Source organism: Rhinopithecus bieti, unplaced genomic scaffold, assembly GCF_001698545.2.
Source record: "Rhinopithecus bieti isolate Rb0 unplaced genomic scaffold, ASM169854v2 scaffold_29388, whole genome shotgun sequence".
In the NCBI taxonomy this organism is placed as follows: Eukaryota; Metazoa; Chordata; class Mammalia; order Primates; family Cercopithecidae; genus Rhinopithecus; species Rhinopithecus bieti.
Window position 1 is genome coordinate 1,226,727 of NW_016813389.1, and position 17,955 is coordinate 1,244,681.

At 56.3% G+C, this 17,955-nt stretch overlaps 1 protein-coding gene across 1 annotated transcript; it reads right to left on the bottom strand.

The window, feature by feature from the left end:
* Window positions 1-6,174: 6,174 nt before the first annotated feature.
* IER5L (immediate early response 5 like) lies at window positions 6,175-8,877 on the bottom strand. The gene is given in 4 exon segments (XM_017848377.1): window positions 6,175-7,977; window positions 7,979-8,133; window positions 8,135-8,185; window positions 8,187-8,877. Coding segments are annotated over 4 exon segments (1,215 nt in total). The 5' UTR covers window positions 8,676-8,877; the 3' UTR covers window positions 6,175-7,457.
* Window positions 8,878-17,955: the final 9,078 nt, after the last annotated feature.

Below are 17,955 nucleotides of genomic sequence, written 5' to 3' on the forward strand. Positions count from 1 at the left end.
CTCGCCTGAATGCATTTATTGAATGAGTGAAACAGGCAGATCACCACACTCACAGGTAGACATGGAATTTGATATTGGTACCTGTGTTTTTCTTTCTTTTTTATTGGAGTAAATACATTTATTGATATACATTTTATATCTAGTTCAGTTAAACAGTCTATAAATATAGACCGGGCACAGTGGCTCCTGCCTGTAATCCCAGCACTTTGGGAGGCTGAGGCTAGCGGATCACCTGAGGTCAGGAGTTTGAGACCAGCCTAGCCAACATGGTGAAACCCTGTCTCTACTAATAATATTAAAAAAATAACAAGGTGTGGTGGCGGCACATGCCTGTAATCCCAGCTACTTGGGAGGCTGAGGCAGGAGAATTGCTTAAATCTGGGAGGTGGAGGTTGCAGTGAGCCGAGATTGCACCACTGCACTCCAGCCTGGGCGACAAGAGCTAAACTCTGTCTCAAAAAAAAAAAAAAAATCTATAAATATAAAAGCATTTTTCTTTTGGATATCACCATGGTCCTTCTATGTTTCTCTTTTATTTTTTTCTCTTTTTTTTTTGAGACGGAGTCTCACTCTGTCACCCAGGCTGGAGTGCAGTGGCACGATCTTGGCTCACGGCAACCTCTGCCTCCCGGGTTCAAGTGATTCTCCTGCCTCAGCCTCCCAGGTGGCTGGGATTACAGGTGCCCGCCACCACGCCCATCTAATTTTTTGTATTTTTAGTAGAGATGGGGTTTCACTATGTTGGCCAGGCTGGTCTCAAACCCCTGATTTTGTGATTCACCTGCCTCGGCCTCTGAAAGTGCTGGGATTACAGGTGTGAGCCACCGTGCCCAGCCTCTACCTGTATTTTTCTTACTCAGATGGGACACAAAGCCTCAGATCATCAGAAAGCTGGAAGCAATGGTTGTTTTTCTGACTCTTGGAATATCAGAGCTGGCTTAGAACCTTCTCTCCTCTCACTGTGTCTTTACAGATGAGGGAATGTGGGCCCCTTAGGGAAGTGACTCATCCCAGGGCCCAAGGTAAGTCTGTGGCTGAGCCAGAACTTGTGTCTGGGTCTCTGGACTCAGTGCTGTCCACTGAGCTTTGCGTTCTTCCTCTTTAGTTCCAGCTCAAGTTCTGAAAATATTTTCTGAGTACGTTTGCCTCTTCCTGCTCACCTTGCCACGTGATCCTGTTACTCTGAGCAAATCAGTGGCGATTGATGGGTAGACAGGGTGGGGCTGAGACAGCGGTCAGAGATGAGAGAGGAGAAGGAACGAGACCCGCCCCCCCACAGTGCTCCTCAATCATGTCCTGGAGATGAGCTTGTTTTGTCTCACACCTCTTAAACAAAAAAAAAAAAAAAAACAGAGGACGGGAGTGTGGATTCCCATTGACCAAGGCTGTCTGGTAGAGGACTGTTTCTCAGGGTTGAGCCTTCCCCTAGCCGGGTTGGACCTAGCTGCTCCCTCCTCTCTGTTCCGTAGAACGCTGGACATGGATTGTAGCACCTGTCATGTCACATTTTTCTCTGATGGATTGTTCATTTTTCTTGTAAATACAAAAGTGATACATGCTTATTGTAGAAAATTTGGAAAATACAGACATGTATGAATGATAAAATAAAGGTCTCCTGTAATTGTCCACCTAGTAATAACCATTTCAGCATTTTTGAACTTGTATTCAGTCTTTTTTCTCTAAACGTAGGAATAGCTAAGGTCACCTGTACCCCAGACATCCCCAGGCCCTACCAGATGGGGACATCCTGGTGGCCATGTTAACCTTTCCCGCAGCCACTCCGGCCCCATCCTGCTGGCTAGCATCTTGGCCTGCCCTCGAAGCCTTTGCAGTTATATCTGGGAGTCCCTTGAGGAGCCACATGGAAGCTCCCAGCCAAGTTCTGCTTTGGTCTCCCTGCAGCTATCCCTGCCGTAAGTCCCCTGAGGGTGGCCCCTGTTGCTGCCCTGGCCATGGAGCCTGCTGGAAAAATCCAGCCCCCTTGTTCGGCCTCCCCTCCCCTGGTGATTCCTGAGTGACAAAACTGGGAGGCACCAGATGGCCCTGGAGCCTCTTTATCCTGGCCAGGAGCAGGGAGGGTGTTCCCCTTCCAGCGCTGCGATGACTGCGTTGTCGCCCAGGTGCTGAAGCAGCCGTGCCTGTGCTCTGAGTTCCACAGCGAGACACCTCCCTTATCTCGGCTTGCAGCCCCTCTCTCTGAAGGACATCTTGGGTCTGCCAGCCAGTACCAACCACACTCCTTTTCTGAGAAGCTTCTGTGAGCTTCCAGTGGGTGCTAGCAACTAATCACCCCTCATGTCCTGGCCATACGCTTAGGACATTACAGCCTTTCCCTGGGATTTTCTTTTCTTTTTGAAATGGAGTCTTGCTCTGTGGCCCAGGCTAGAGTGCAGTGGCACAATCTTGGCTCACTGCAACCTCTGTCTCCTGGGGTCAAGTGATTCTCCAGCCTCAGCCTCCCGAGTAGCTGGGATTACAGGTGCGCCCCATCACACCCGGCTAATTTTTGTAATTTTAGTGAAGACGGGGTTTCACCATGTTGGCCAGGCTGGTCGCAAACTCCCGACCTCACGTGATCCATCCACCTCAGCCTCCCAAAGTGCTGGGATTACAGGCGTGAGCCACTGCGCCCGGGTCAATGCTTTTGTTTTCCCCTAAGATTTTCTGACTTGAAAATAAGGGAAGAAGGCAGTCCTTCTTGGGTGGCAAAGCTGTGAGAATGGGAGGCCAGGAGCTGCCTCCTCTGGCTACAGTGGGAAGCTTGAGTGCAAAGAAGAAAGTCACAGGAGATGGAGAGAGAGCATCTTGGAAAAGATCTGTGCCTGGATCCCACTGTGCCTGAAGCCGGCTGTGCCCCTACCCACTGCACAGTTTAGTGCCTTGAGCCAAGAAATCCCACCTTTTGCCCAGGCTGGTGCCAGTGGTGCTGCTGTCCCCTACCACAAGTGAGTCTTCAGGGAACAGGGCTCTGCCTTGGGTGAGGTGGGTACAGACACCACTGTGCTGTGTGTCTCTTCATCCCTGTCCCTGGAAACTGCAGCATGAAATATCGGGGTGAGGTGTGTGTTCCCAACCTGCTAGTTCAGGGATGAAGAGATCCCAGAACCCCGTTTTGGTTCAGCTGGGACTTATCAATCTGACTGTTTAGACAACCTCAGATTCATCTGCCAGCTGGCAATGTAATGTTACAAATTCTTACCCACTCAACTGTGAGCTCCAACAGTAGAAACTGGCCACCTCTCAGTTGTGCGAGGTTTCTCATTTCTGAAATGAGGAGGCTCACAGTCTCTATCTCAGAGGGTAGCTGGAAAAATTAAACGAGCTAATCCAGAGAGAGGGGCTTGCTGTTCTTGTCATTTGCTGCTATTGTTCGCTGTGGTCAGATCAGTGCCTCACACAGGCCAAGCACCAAGTGGGAGCTTCGTAAATGTTGTCCAGTGATTGAAGGGACAGCTCCTGGTGTGCATCCTCTGTGCCAGAGGGACACACACACACACACACACACAGCACCCAGATCTCAGTGCCCTGCACAGTGACTCTCCTGGGAGTCCGAGGCATCCCCACCCCTGGCTTCTCTGGAGGGCAGCCTGCAGCTCCGAGGCTCTCGGCTGTCATCCCAGCAGCTCCATGTTGCTGGGAGTGCAGCTTGGAGCCTGACTCAGCCCTACACCACGTATCAAGGGCAGCAGGACCTGTGGTGTCCTAGGAGCCTGGGGGAGTGTGTTGAGGGGAGCTGGTAAACCTAGGAGGACCAGGGACTTGCTGGAGCTCTTGCTTCTAGAGCTGCTGCTCTCTGGAAGCTCCCCCTTGTCATCCCCTGGGCACCCAGTCTCTTCTAATTTCCCTGCCTCCCTAAGCAGCACCCGTAAGTCCTGTCTGGGGGCTCCATTGGTCTTTTACTGGACGAAGAGAGGCTTGTCTGTGGAGCTGAGATGGACTCCTGATTTGCCTGCCCGCCTGATCCCATCCCCTTTCAGACAACCCCCATGGCCAGGCACCCCCATCCACCCACCTCCCGGACCCCGCCTCTCACTTGTGCAGCCTCTCACTTGTGCTATGCACGGGAACATCGGTCTCTCTGGATGTTCTAGGCTGGTATGTTTCCTGCTGTGCCAGTGGCCCCAGGGTTGTGATTGGGGTGAGGATGCAGCTTAGGATCAAGTGTTGGAGACAGTGTGTGGCTGGGTGTGGCCCTCAGTGTGGGTTGTAGTGTAGAATCAAGGCTGTGCAGCATGTTACAGTTTTGTGTGGAATGCCTTGGTGAGACGGATAGCTTGCCAGTGGGCTGCGTTTTGGGTCAAGGGGAATTATACTCAGGGCACTAACCCTTTGTGGGGCTGCCCAGGTCCTTGGGCCTTGAGAAGATAAGGGAGGGGGAAGGGCACCTCTCTTTAGGGTGCTCCCAGAGCGCCCCATCCCATTCCTTGGCTTTGCTAGATTCCAGTGTGCGGCTTAGGCTCAGATCACCCGGCAGAGGGATCCTGCTGAGTTCAGAGGTCTTATTTCGCACTCCACCATCCACTCTCCTTTACCATAGAGATCCCTGGGGAGGGTGGGGAATTCCCAAGCTCTTTGGCCGGTCCCTTCCAGTGCCCAGCTCCCAACAAAGGGGGCCGACCACGTGCCCCTCCTCGACGCGGGCCTGGAGTGGGGACGCACGCGTCCCCGGGGCCCAGCTCAGGCCAGGGCGGGGTGCAGACTCCACGCAGCTTCCCGGGTGGTCGCGAAGCAGCCCGCTGCAGCCCCGCCGCCCCCGCCGAGCCTCGCCCACTCCCAGCCCCAGCCACTGCAGCGCGCCCGAAGCGGCGCTAGGGGGAGCTCTGGCAACTGGCTTCGTGGATTGAAGCAAAACCGTGCAACCAACCGCGATTTCCTTGGACTTGCAGGGGAAAATGGGGAGGGAGGAGACGCACTGTTCCCCCTCCTCGGCAGCTCCAGACTCTTCCCGTGGGAGGCCGAGGAAGCAGCCCTGGGGGTGCAGGTGCCTTTCCTCCCCGCGACTCACGCCCCGGAGCCTCCTTTTCCCCACCCCATCGCGGACCTCCGCCGACCCCCGCGTTCTGGAGAGTGTCCCCGAGAACTTCGCCTCGCGCGACACCGGGATCCAGAGCCGGGCAGTCCCCGGGGACGGGCTTGCGTCTGCCTCTCGGAGTCTGGCTTGGGGGCCTCTTGGCGGCAGCCCCTCCTGTCGCTGAGGGAGGCGCGAAGGCTGGGGTAGGGGGCGCGAGCCGTCCTGCGGGGTGGCTGCGAGGCTCGCACCGGCGAGGGCAGTGTGGGGGCGAGGGAGCCAGTGAGAGCGAGGAGCTGTGGGGAGTCGGCAGCAAACAGCCAGCAGACTGCCACTTTGCTTTCTTTTTCTCGTTCTTTCTTTCCTAACCCCTCTTTGCAAAGCTGGAACCATCCCGCGCGCCCCCGGGCCCAAGCCGCGGCTCCACATGTGAATTTGTTTCCAGTGGGGAGAACGCGAGCTTCCCCCGGGCCTTGGCACATTCTCCCACTCTGAGGTCATTCCGTAGGTGGTCAGAGGGGAGCGCGCGCCGGGAGCCTTCCTGCCTCCATCCACTGGGGAGGGAAGAGCGGCGGGTGGGAGAGAGGGAGAGGGGAGGGGCGCGAGGAGGGAGGGAGACGCCGCCAGCACACCACCAAGTGGCACCGAGCAGTGATAACAAACTCAACTTAAAAAAAAAAAAAAGGGAAAAGAAAAGGAAAAAACTTCCCCAAGTTGCAGCCCGAGACATGCGGACGTGCGGGCGGAGGCGCGGGGCAGGGAGTGCGGGTGGCCCTGAAGCCCCCAGCGTCTCCCGGCTGCTTTCACCAGCCACAGAGAGCTCAGACTCGAGGCCGACCAGGCCCTGCGCCTCTCTGCCTGGGCAGGAAATGTGCTGGAGGCCGGCTCCGCTTCCCGCTGGAGACCCCGGGGCGGCCGGTTCCCGTGGGGTACAGGACCCCCCTGGACCGGGGGCCGGGGCGGCCGAGAGACGCGCAGCACCCGCTTCATCCCCAGCCACCAACATCACCCTGCTTTCTTCCACCGCCGACCTTGCGGATGTGGGCAGATCCCGCCCGCCCAGGCCCAAGAGAACTGGGGTTTACATGGGGGCGGGGGGTCTCTCCCCACACCTCTCTATCCTCTCTGACGCCCCCAGACAGTTCTGAAAACAAGGCACCACCATCTTCTGTAATCGACTTTTTATTAAGATTATAAATTTCAACAATCTGAACAGTTTTACCCGGTGATATACAATTCCGTATGCACAAAAATACAGGGCAATGAGGCAAAAGGGCCGAGAAAGGAAGGGTTGGCAACTTGTTTTGGAGTCCACACGGTGCTGATGGCAGAGAACCAGAGGGGCTGCAGACGAACCCCACCTTTTTACAACAAAAGGCTTTTAAATTAAACAAATCTATCGAGCTGAAGACACAGGACGGGGTTCTCACAGGCTCGAACAATGCTGGTTTCATGAAATGCAACCGAAGGCTGAACCAAGGCAGTGCGACTTAGAAGCACACACACAAACACCACAGCTGACCAGGAACTTAGTGCAAAGTCTCCAACGCAGTCGGCGGTCCCGGCCCCTCCCTCCCCCGGGGCCGCCGGGGATCCAGGTGAAGGAATTGACTTCCTTTTTTGTTTAGTGAGGACCGCAGTGCTGGGCATGATGGGAAATGTAGTCCGCCGTGCCCGCCCCCCACCCCTTACCCAAACAGTGTCCGAAAGTGTCGGGGTGTCAGGCGCCACCCCCGAGTCCGGGAGACGGGTGGAGGAGGGGAGGAGAACGGAGCCAGAGGGGCGGGGAGAAGAGGGGTTCAAGACACCCTCCCCGGGAAGAAAAGAAAAAAAAAGTTGAAGTGTTTTCATTTCTGCCTTCTCATTTTGAGAACTTTGGAGTCCGCCCCCAGAGAGGAAATGTGACCCAAACGTCCCTTTCGGAGATAGTTTGCCTTTGTTTTTGCTCAGAATTTCACAAGACCCATTCCTCACCCCACAGAGAGACTTGGGAGAGCGGAACGTCCGGCTTCCCGGGTCTGACAACTGATTGGAATCGGCGTCCTGGGTCCCGCGCCCTCCTGCGCTGCGCCCCCAGCGCGCCCCGGCGGCCAGGGCGCCCTGCCTCGCCCCCGGCTGCCCGGCACCTTCTCCGGGCAGCAGCCCTCCCTCACGTGGCAGGCTCCTCGCTAAACACCACTGCAATCACTACAATAAAAAGAAAAAAAGAGTAGGAGAAACACAAAGCATACTTAAATAGGCGCTTTTCTCTCTGCAAAATAAAGTCCAAGATTTTAGATTTCTTTTTTTTATTTTACAATTTATAAAACATCAGCCGCCTGCCCCTGCTGGCCCTCAGCTCAGCCCCGAGTGGCCCGGCGCCCGCTCGTTCCCTCCTCTCGCCCCTTGGCCGAGTCTTTGTCTGGCCCCAGCCCCGCGGGGCCCCGGGTCCCTGTGCCCTCGGGGGTCCCTAGAAGGCGACAATGGCTCGAGTCCAGGCGCCGAGGCTGGCGAGCGCCTGCTTGGCGCACAGCTGCCCGTTGAGCGGCGGCGGCTGCTCCGAGGAGTCCGGCTGTCGGCTCACGAGCCCCGAGAAGCCGGAGCCGAAGATGGAGATCAAGTTTGAGATGTTGGACGCGTCCGGGGACGAGTCCGGGCAGAAGTCCTCGAAGCGGGCGCGCTTGCAGGGGGCGAACGGGGCGCCCCCGGGGGGCTCGGCCCCCAGCTCGCCCGCGTCCTCCTCGTCGTCTTCCTCCTCCTCCTGGCCAGGGTAATACTTGCGCTTGCAGCCGGCGGCGGACGAGAGGCCCGGTCCCGGAGCGCCCTGGCCACAGCAGGGGCAGTGGGCGGAGGCGCAGCAGTCCTGGTGCAAGTAGCCGTTCTCAACCGTGGTCACCACGTGAGTGTCTAGGTCCAGCACGGTGGTCTGGCTGCTGCAGTGCAAGCCGAAGTCCGAGGGGGCCGGGTATGCGCCCCGGTAGAAGCCGGGGAGGAGGCGGGGCCGGGGAGGCGGGCGGAGAAGCGGCGGCGGCCGGAGGGGGCGGCCCCTGGGGCGCGGGGGGGCAGGCGGTCGGGCGCGAGGGTCCGCGGCAGAGCGCAGCGGGCGGTGGCAGGCGGCAGCGGCAGCGCGCAGGACCCGGCTGCAGAAGGCTCCAAGGGCTGCCCGCGGTGGGGCGCGCCGTGCGGCGGCTGGAGCGAGCGCACCCGGGGGCAGCTCCGAGAGCGCCCCCCGCGCCGCCCGCGGGCGCTCCGCCGCCGCCGCCGCCGCGCAGCCCCTGGGCGGCCGGGTGCTGGTGTGGTGCAGCTGCTGCTGCTGGAGGTGCAGCTGGTGGAGCTGGTGGAGCTGGTGCAGCTGGTGCCGGGCGGCCGGCTCGCGCGCCTCCGCGTCCCCGCCGCCACCAAGTTGGAGCGGGCCGAAGTCGGCCGCGCTGGCCGGCATGCCCGGCGCCGCGTACGCTAGGTGCTGGTGCTGGTGCTGGTGGTGGGGCGGCTGCTGCTGTTGCTGCTGCTGTTGGCGCCGGTAGAGCTCGGCGTAGCGCTCGCTCAGGTAGAGCTGGCGCGCGTTGCGGAGCACGTAGGACACCAGGAGGTTCTTGTGCAGCTTGATGCCGCCGCGCTGGGTTCGGGAGCTGTGGATCTTGCGCAGGGAGATGCTAATCAGGCTCTGGGCGTCCAGGGCGCACTCCATGCTCCCGCGGAGACGGCGGCGGAGCAGCCGCCGCCGCTGCTGCTGCTAACGCTGCTGCTGTTTCTGCCTCCAGCCGGCCGCCGGGGCGCGCCGGGCAGGGGAACGGAGTCCGGGTCAGCGGTTCGGCTGTGCTCCGAGAGGAGCAGCCACCATGCGCTGCGCGCCACCCGCGGGCTCGCGCTTCCCAGACGGCGCCAAAGCAATGAGTCTCGGCCGGCCCCGGCCCCAGCTATTTAGCCGGGTGCCCGGGCCCCGCCCCACATGAGAAGAGCCAATAGGAGCTCTGAGAGCCTCCCGAGTGACAGGCGCTGCCCGCCCCGGGGCTACTCAGCTGGCCAATCAGACCAAGGCGGTTCCTTTGTGCTATTCAAATACCGAACGGACCCCGGGCCTACAACGCCGCTGCTGCCTCGAATGTTCTCCTGGGGTCGCCGCGCCGCACGGGACTCGGAGCCGCCGGGACCGCAGTCTGCAGCATAGGTCGCCTGGCAGCGGCCACGTTGAAGCCCGCGGCTGCCCTCGTCTTAGGTCCCGGGAGCCAGGGGTCGGTTCACCTCAGTGCTGCGGCGACGGCTCCTCCCCCTTCCGCACGGCTGGGTCTCACCTGCGGCAGGTGCGCGCGGCTTACCGCTCCCCGGGCCGCGCGGCGCCTCCACCTGCCCACCTGTCGGCCCCCGGGTGACCCGCGGGAGTCAAGGCTTTTACAGGAGGCTGGTGGGACCGCCAGCTTGACACTGGGGGACATCAAAGGAGCGAGGTTTTGGGGTACCCTCCACCGCAGAGAACGTAGGGCCTGCCTCCCTTTTTGGCCGAGGGGCCTCTGGAAATGCTTGCGGAAGGGAGGGAGGTCCTCCCCATTTGTCTAACAGGAAAAACCAAAACATCATGAATTTTGACCTTCTCTGATGGAGAGAGTTCTGAGGCCACGCATGACCCAGGGAGTGTGTGGACCTTGGGATCAACTGAGGCTCAAAGGCGTCCTGAGAGCCGAAACGCTAAGTGTCCTAATCACCAGCTCTGTAACCTTTCCTTTCGTGCCTAGCTAATAACAATGACAATAGGGACTATTATTATGGGCCTAGTATGGGGCAGGCCCTTGCCAGCAACTCCCCGAATGCCTCACTCTAACGTTTGTAGAGGAGGGGCCTGAGGTTCGGAGGAGTGGAGTGACTTGAGGAACCACACAGTTCCCAGGGGGCGGAGCTAGGAGCTGGGACAGGACCCTGCGCTCCCGACGGGAGGTGGATACCAAAGGCTCGGGAACTCACCGACTTAACTTCTGTTGACACAGTTTTCCTTCTTATCCTGAACGCTTCAGGGGCCACCTCCTCCCAGCTGGGAACTGAGACAATGGGAGAAGAGAGGAACAGGATTGCTGATTCCTGGGGGCGCTCTATCTGGACCAAGAGGTCTGAAGGGGGCTGGTTGCTGCTCCCAGGGGGGTTCAAAGGTGCCTGGGGTGGAGGCTGCCCAGACAGCTCGAGAGACTCTTGGAAGTGGTCTGGAGGTTTGCCTGAGGAGGGTCCACGAGTGGACCCCTGAAGGATGAATGAGGTCTGCAGAACCTCCCAGAGATAGGTGGACCTTGTGGGGCTGGACTCAGGGGAGGCCCATGAGCAGATGTCCTGCTGTTTCACCTCCTCCTTAGAGGATCTTCTGAGTCTCTGTTTTTTGGGGCTTCGTTCTGAGTTCACAGCACCTACTTCATCCCTTGGTGGGAGTGGAGAGACCCACTAGCCCACCTTGTGGTCTCTGGGTCTTTCTTTAGTCTTAAGAATTTCCAAGGCTTCTACAAACAGTTTCTTAGCATCTACTCCATGCCAGGCGTTGAGAGCGAAAACAGAGTTAGCAGGTGTTTACCCCATTTTTCCGATGAGGAAACTCGGACACTGACAGCGTGAGACTTGCCCAAGATCACATGGCCCCGGGCCTGGTGCTCTGTCCTTCCCGTGGCCCCCTCAAACAATCTCAAACTGGTTTGGGCCCCTGTGACCCATAGCACGTATCTAGGCCTCCTCCTAGAGAAGCTAGGATTGAAATTTCAGGGGACTTCAGATAAAGGATGTCCTACCTACATGTTATTGGTGATACAGACCTCCAGGGCTGTGGAACTTGCTCAGGTGATAACACGTAGAAGTAAAAATACGCTGTCCTTCTCTTCCCTGGTGCCTGTCTTAAAGGCTCACAAATACTTTATTTATGGCCCAGCGCGGTGGCTCACGTCTGTAATCCCAGCACTGAGGTGGACGGATCACGAGGTCAGGAGATCAAGACCATCCTGGCTAACACGGTGAAATCCTGTCTCTACTAAAAAATACAAAAAATTAGCTGGGCGTGGTGGCGGGCGCCTGTAGTCCCAGCTACCCGGGAGGCTGAGGCAGGAGGATGGCATGAACCTGGGAGGCGGAGCTTACAGTGAGCCCAGATGGCACAACAGCACTCCAGCCTGGGCGACAGAGTGAGACTCCGTCTCACAAAAAAAAAAAAAAAAAAAAAAAAAGACTTTATTTATTTATGTTTGAAGTTCACCTTTGAGACACCACTAGCATGCGGAGGGAACTGGGATCTCTTACTGGCTTTACAGCTGTGAGGACTCTGTATGCAACAGTGAAGTCTGGGATCCACAGTGTCTGGCACATTGCAAGCCCACAGCTCCCAAGAATATTTATCAACACTGATTTCAGGCCTTCTTTCTGTCGTGGCCCAGTGTTTATTGGGGGAAACGAAGAGTTTACGTACCTTGCTTGAGGTCACATACCAGCAAGGGGTAGAGTCAGGATCTGAGCCCAAGCCCATCTGTTTCCAGGGCGGGAGTTCACCAGAGGTTCTTCCAAATCAGCTTCCGCTGTCCGTGGAGCTGAGGCCAGTTCTCAGGGCCCAGCTCTTGGCGAATGTGACCTTGGTTTGTTCGACCCCCACCATTTTACTGCCAAGTGCTCTGGGACCAGGGCCCACAAAGAAACAAATGTCAGTTCCAGCCTCAGCCCCTCATTCAGAGCTGTACCCCAGAACATGGCTCTGGGGGCCCCGATAGGGAAACAGGGCAGGGATAGAGGTGGATTTCCAGCTACAGGTTGGGGGCAGAAGGACCAGGTCCTTCACGTGGGAAGCTCCTCATGGCACCTCCTAGTCCCCCGCAAGGTGAGTTTGGGGCTCTTTGAAGTTCCTTTCATTCACTAGGGCCAGCTGAGAATGGCCAGCCTCTTCTGGGTGGCTCCGTCCTCTGGGTCTGTTGGGGACCCACACTCCGTCTCGCCTCTTTCTCAAGAACTGAGAAGTGGGCTAATGGGGAGGGCTCAGCAATTGTGCAGCTTCATAAAACCCTTGGTCTTTTTTGAGGTGGGCTGGGAAGGGGAGACGCCACAGCTGTCGTCAGAAAAACCTTGCTGAAGGAGGCAGTGGAACAGCTGAACTATTTGGTGCCCGGGGAGTGGTGCGGCTTGAGGGGCACGTAGTAGGAATTTACAAATGTTTATAGAATGGGTGGTTTGCGTGCCAGGCGTCTGTTGGGATGCATAAAGTTTCAGGGCAGGGGACCATGATGGATCAGGGCAGTGAGTGTGTGCATGTGTGTGAGAATGTGTGTGCACACATGTCAGGAGAAGGTACCCTCAGATCTGCACCCCACAAAGGGGGATAGGCCCAAACGAGACAAGGATGAAGGGCTGACTTTATTTGTCTGTGCACCTGAGAAAGGTTGGGGATCTCACCTTTCCCCCTGGAGCTGGGGAGATTACATCTGGCACTGAGTCACTGTTCCCTGGAGGAAGTTAATTAATGCCTCAATATTTACTGAGTGTCTGCTGGGACAGCATGGAGCTAGGGCATAGAACCGCTGGGGACCTGGGCTCCCATCAAACCCCAGGTGGTGTCAGCCTTCCATCAGAGCAGTTAACTCGTCACAACTGCACATATGTCTGTGGATGCCTTCTGGTCACCTGGGCTTGGGGGCAGGGGACATGGTTAGGAAGGCTCCTGATCCACAGTGGGATTTGCCCTGTTGGCTCCTGGGGGTTGACTTGGGGAAGGGGTCCATAGGAAAAAAACTGTATTGGGGTGTTGTGTTGGAAGAAGGGGGAGAGAAACTTGGAATTCACTCGTTCATTCATTTTTCATTTGCCTGAGAGATACTTCCAGAATCCTTCTCTGGAGTTCCTGGGAATGGGTCAGGGAACAAGACGTGATTCTGCCTTCAGAAAGCTGCGATCCAGAAGGAAGCAGACAAGCTAAATAGACCAGAAAATACTGAGAGCTAAGTCTGTGATTGGAAGGACCCAGCTGGAGGAGGGCAGGTCCAAGGTCCAAGGCTGGTCTGGGAAGTGAGAAGCTGAGACCTGGAGACTAGGAAGAGGGGGGATCTTCTAGCAGCGAGAACAGCAAGGGAGGGGCCCAGCCAAGGGCTGGATCCACAGTGGGCACTCACTTGTGGCCTGAGTGAATCAATGAACCTAAGGATGCAGACAGCATTGTTAGTTTGATGGGCTCTGGAGATCAGATTGACCCCCACCCTCAATTTCCAGATGGGTAAACTGAGGTCCGGAGAAGAGGAGGGATGTGCTCTGTGTTCAAGACATGGGTCCAAAGCTGGGGTTGGAAGTCAGCCGTCTCATCTCCGGGTCCTGCCTCTAGCTGCCCTAGTGCGCTGTGTCTGTGACTTGGAGTGTGGCTTTTTCCGGGGGGTGGGGACTGAGACCCAGGGCTTTGGGCAGTGGCAGGGAAGGCAGAAGGGTGTGGCTGGCCAAAGGGGTCACTGTTGAGTCTTCTCTCTCTTAGGCTGAGGAGCCAGTGGCGCTGTAGCTGGTGGACACTGGGGAATGAGGCTAGGGCCCTGGAGCTGGGGTATCCTCCGCTGGCCCCACAGAACTTGCACCCTGTCACTGACCCAGGTGGAGGTTAATGACCCCGCCCCTGGACATCGTCTGTGTTTTCCTAGCATAGTCCTGGGCAATACAGGCTTGGTATCCAGAAAGCCACTGTGGCCCTGGCTTCAAGGACCTTAAGTGTAATGAGAAAGACTGACAGTGGTCTGGCTCTTCTTGGAGCTCTTGCTCTTACCAGGCACTGGGCCAAGTCTCCCTGAATTCCCACACCAACCTTTGAGGCAGGTTCAGTTACAATGCCCATTTCATGGATGGAGCAACTGAGGCACAGACAGCTTGGGTGACTTGCCTGTTCACACTAAAAGGAAGGAGATGTGACAGGGCTGTGGGGGTGGGGGGTGGGGCATTAGGAGCTTCGGGAGAGGAATGAGGCTCTTCTGTCTGTCGGTCCTCTGGGTGAATTCTGCACTTGTCCACGGAGTGGGCATAGGGTGCAGATGTGATCTCTCACATCGGGGGTCCCTGCTCCAGCATCTGGCAAACGCTGGGTGTCCATTTGTCCATTCATTCATTTATTCACCATGGGCTGAATGCTGGCCAATGTGTAGGGGCTGTGCTAAGCTGTGAGGAGCAGGGCAGGCAGATCTCACTCCCCTAAGCCATGCTGAGGCATCCTTGATTCTTTGGAGTCAGATCTGATCGACTAGTGGTGTCTGCCTGGAGCCCTGAGTGCTCTGATTGATTAGTGATGTCTGCCAAGGGCTCAGCTGGAGCTTTTAGGGCAAGCCTGCTGGGAGGTGCTCTGGGATGAGGATGGGGTGTCCTTCAGTGCTCTGCACATCTGGGTGGCCTAACAGATAGAGTGGAGACTGGGGGAACTGGAGAAATGGGTTCTAGCTTCAGATTGGCCCTGTTATCCTTAGGGAATGCGGATTGCTTCTCTTGGGCCTCAGTTTCCTCATTTGTCACCTGACTCACAAGCGCTTTGAAAGTTGAGAGGCACTGCGAAGGGATTAGTACTGAGCTGAGACCAGAAACCTCCCCCGCCCTCTTTTCTCCTTTCTCAAGATCCTGCCGGGAGCTGAGCACTCTGGGCAGGCCAGAGTTAATCCTGGGCCGGACTGGGGTGTGTGTGTGTGTGTGTGTGCAAGAGTGTGTGTGAGGCCGGGCGCGGTGGCTCAAGCCTGTAATCCCAGCACTTTGGGAGGCCGAGACGGGCGGATCACAAGGTCAGGAGATCGAGACCATTCTGGCTAATACGGTGAAACCCCGTCTCTACTAAAAAATACAAAAAACTAGCCGGGGGAGGTGGCGGCGCCTGTAGTCCCAGCTACTCGGGAGGCTGAGGCAGGAGAATGGTGTAAACCCGGGGGGCGGAGCTTGCAGTGAGCTGAGATCTGGCCACTGCACTCCAGCCTGGGCGACAGAGTGAGACTCCGTCTCAAAAAAAAAAAAAAAAGAGTGTGCGTGAGAGTGCATGTGTGTGCATGTGAGTATGACAGTGTGTGCCTGAGTGTGCACATGTGTGAGTGTGTGTGCTTGTGTGTGTGTGTGCAAGAGTGTGTGTGAGTGTACGTGTGTGTGCATGTATGACAGTGTGTGCATGAGTGTGCACGTGTGTGTGCTTGTGTGTATGTGTGTGCAAGAGTGTGTGAGAGTGTACGTGTGTGCATGTGAGTATGACAGTGTGTGCATGAGTGTGCACATGGGTGAGTGTGTGTGCTTGTGTGTGTGTGTGTGTGTGTGTGGTGGTGGCAGCTCCGCTTTCCTGGCTGAGTTGTTTATAACTCACTCAGTACAGACCTTTGTCCCTTCCCCAGCTCAGCTGGGAGTTTCTAAGGAGTGAGAAGCTCCTTGAGTCTTAGGAATCCTATAATTTTTTTTGCATTTTTTTTTTTTTTTTCATTTGAGTGGAGGGAGCTGGCGTACATGCCTCTCTCCTCCCCACTCCCCACTCCATGAGTAATAACCGTAGACACCATCGTGTCAGACCCAGGACAACGTGTAACATGTATTATTTGTCATTAATCCTCCAAAGGATCTCACGAGGCAGTGGTACCGCAATCCCTGTTTCCCAGGCTGAGACCTGGGGAAGTGAAGTTCCACACCTGGAACCGCACCTGTCTCGCTGCTGTGTGGGTCCCGCCCACCGGTCTGAGCTTCATCCATCTTTGCCAGCTGTGCGTCACCCTGGCTCTTTACACCATTCATTCATTTCCTCACTTGCTCAGTGGTCCTTTCACAAATATTAAGCGCTCACTGTATGCCACAGCAGCCCCTGCCATCGGGAGCCTCATGTGCGCACATTCCAGATGGAAACAAGCAAGCAGTAAGTAAGCAGATAAACAAACAAGCTTGAGAGGAGGGGATAAGGGAAGTCAGCCAGGCTTGGGGTGGGCCTAAAGGGAGGGTACAGGGTCTGGCTCCCAGGCCTCCCACCCCCACCCGGTGCTCCCTGGTGGGCCCGTCCCCCTTCTCAGCTCCCAGACTCTCTAGCAGTCGGTTATGAAGCTCAGGCTGCACTGGTGCCCCTCCCGCTCCTGGTGAATGCTTAATACTACTTGCACAGAACAAAGCAGTTTTGGTTTTCGTTTTGAAAGTATTTCTCAAAAATCATTTCCCAAGTGTGTTGTGAGGAGAGAGTAGGAAAGCCCAGTGAACCCCGGCTGTCTGCCCTCAGTTCCTCTCCCAAGCTCCTTTTCATTCCTGTTTAATTTTTTTGAAAAAATGGGGCCAATTAGAATTTCAGTTCCTGACCTTGTGTTGGTGAGAGGGCACCAGGCAGGGCCCTTGACATCTGTGTCCTGTGTCCACCCAGCCCCTTGGGGGCTCAGGCGCTGTCATCACCTTTGTCATACAGATGAGGAAACTGAGGCATAGGAAGACGTTTCCGGTCAGGGTCCTCCCACTGAGTGGTGGACTGGAGCGGGACATGATTCATACTTAGACCTGTCAGCCAGGCTCTCTCCGCACTCCACACTGGCTGGCCCATCACACACACACAGACACACAGGCACACGCACATACGTGTGCACACACACACAAACACATGATGTGTACATACACGCACCTACATATACACATGTTCACACACACATCCTACACACACAAACATGATGCGGGCACACACATGCACCCACATGTACACATGCTCCCACATACACACATACACAAACATGCATACACCAGACATACACACAGACACACAAACACATGCACACACATGATACATACACACATTGGCACACACAAGCATGATGCACAACCCTTAAACCCACATATACACATGCTCAAACGCACACATACCCTGCACACCACCACATATGCACACACATGGACACACAAAACATGATGTGCAACACATGCACTCACATATACAAATGCCCACACACGTGCAACACATCATACCCCTGCACATACAACAAATGTATGCAACACACAGACACAAAAATCACACACATGCACATGCACACCACCCTGCACAACACATACACACGGCACACACACATAGACACACATGACACACACACGTAACCAACACATACCAACACACACACGCACATGCACCTCACACACTTACTTGGGGCTAAGTGAGCTGCCTACAGTCACAATGCCAGCCTCGGAAGGGTAGAAATGAGGGAGGGCGCCTGGCCTGTGGCCTCAAAGGGACAGAGAAGAGGAGGGAGAGAGATGTGCGTTGGGGAGAGTGGAACCTCGTGGTTGGAGGAGGGGGCAAGGGCCTTCTCCCAGAACTGACCCCAGAATGTGGCACAGTGGGTCTCTATGTCTTGTGTCCTGGGTGGTGGTCCCCCGTACCCTCTCCTTGGCTTATTTCCTGAGTACTTGCTGTGTCCTCGCCACTAAGTTCTTTGCTTGATGAATCATCTCTGTGAATCCTCGTGATATAATCTACAGCAGAGGTACTTTCATTACCATGCCCATTTCACAGGCCGGGAGACTGAGGCTCAGAGAGGGTAAGTGACCGCACCCTAGACTGGCTTGTCTCCACAGCCAGCTCGCTTAACCCTGACACCTGGCAGGGGAGCGGGGCAGGCACTTGGCGGGAAGCAGAAGGTGGCTTCCAGGACTCCGAGAGTGGAGGCGCGGGAATATCTGTGTAACCCTGACAATCCTCTACGCTGCTCTTGCTCATTCTTGCAGCCTGGTTTCATGGGTTCCTAGTGCTCTGCTCCGTGGCTGCTCCTCCAGGAACAGCTGCAATTACCCAGCCTGGTGTCTCATCTTCCCTTCCTGCTGCCTTCATCCTTCCTCATGGCAGTGTCTCTCCTCAGTTCCTGATTTTTCTGCTTGGCAACAAGGACATCGTATTTATTAATTTAAGAGGGAATCTCGCTCTGTCACCCAGGCTGGAGTGCGATGGTACGATCTTGGCTTACTGCAACCCCCACCTCCTGGGTTCAAGTGATTCTCCTGCCTCAGCCTCCTGAGTAGCTGGGATT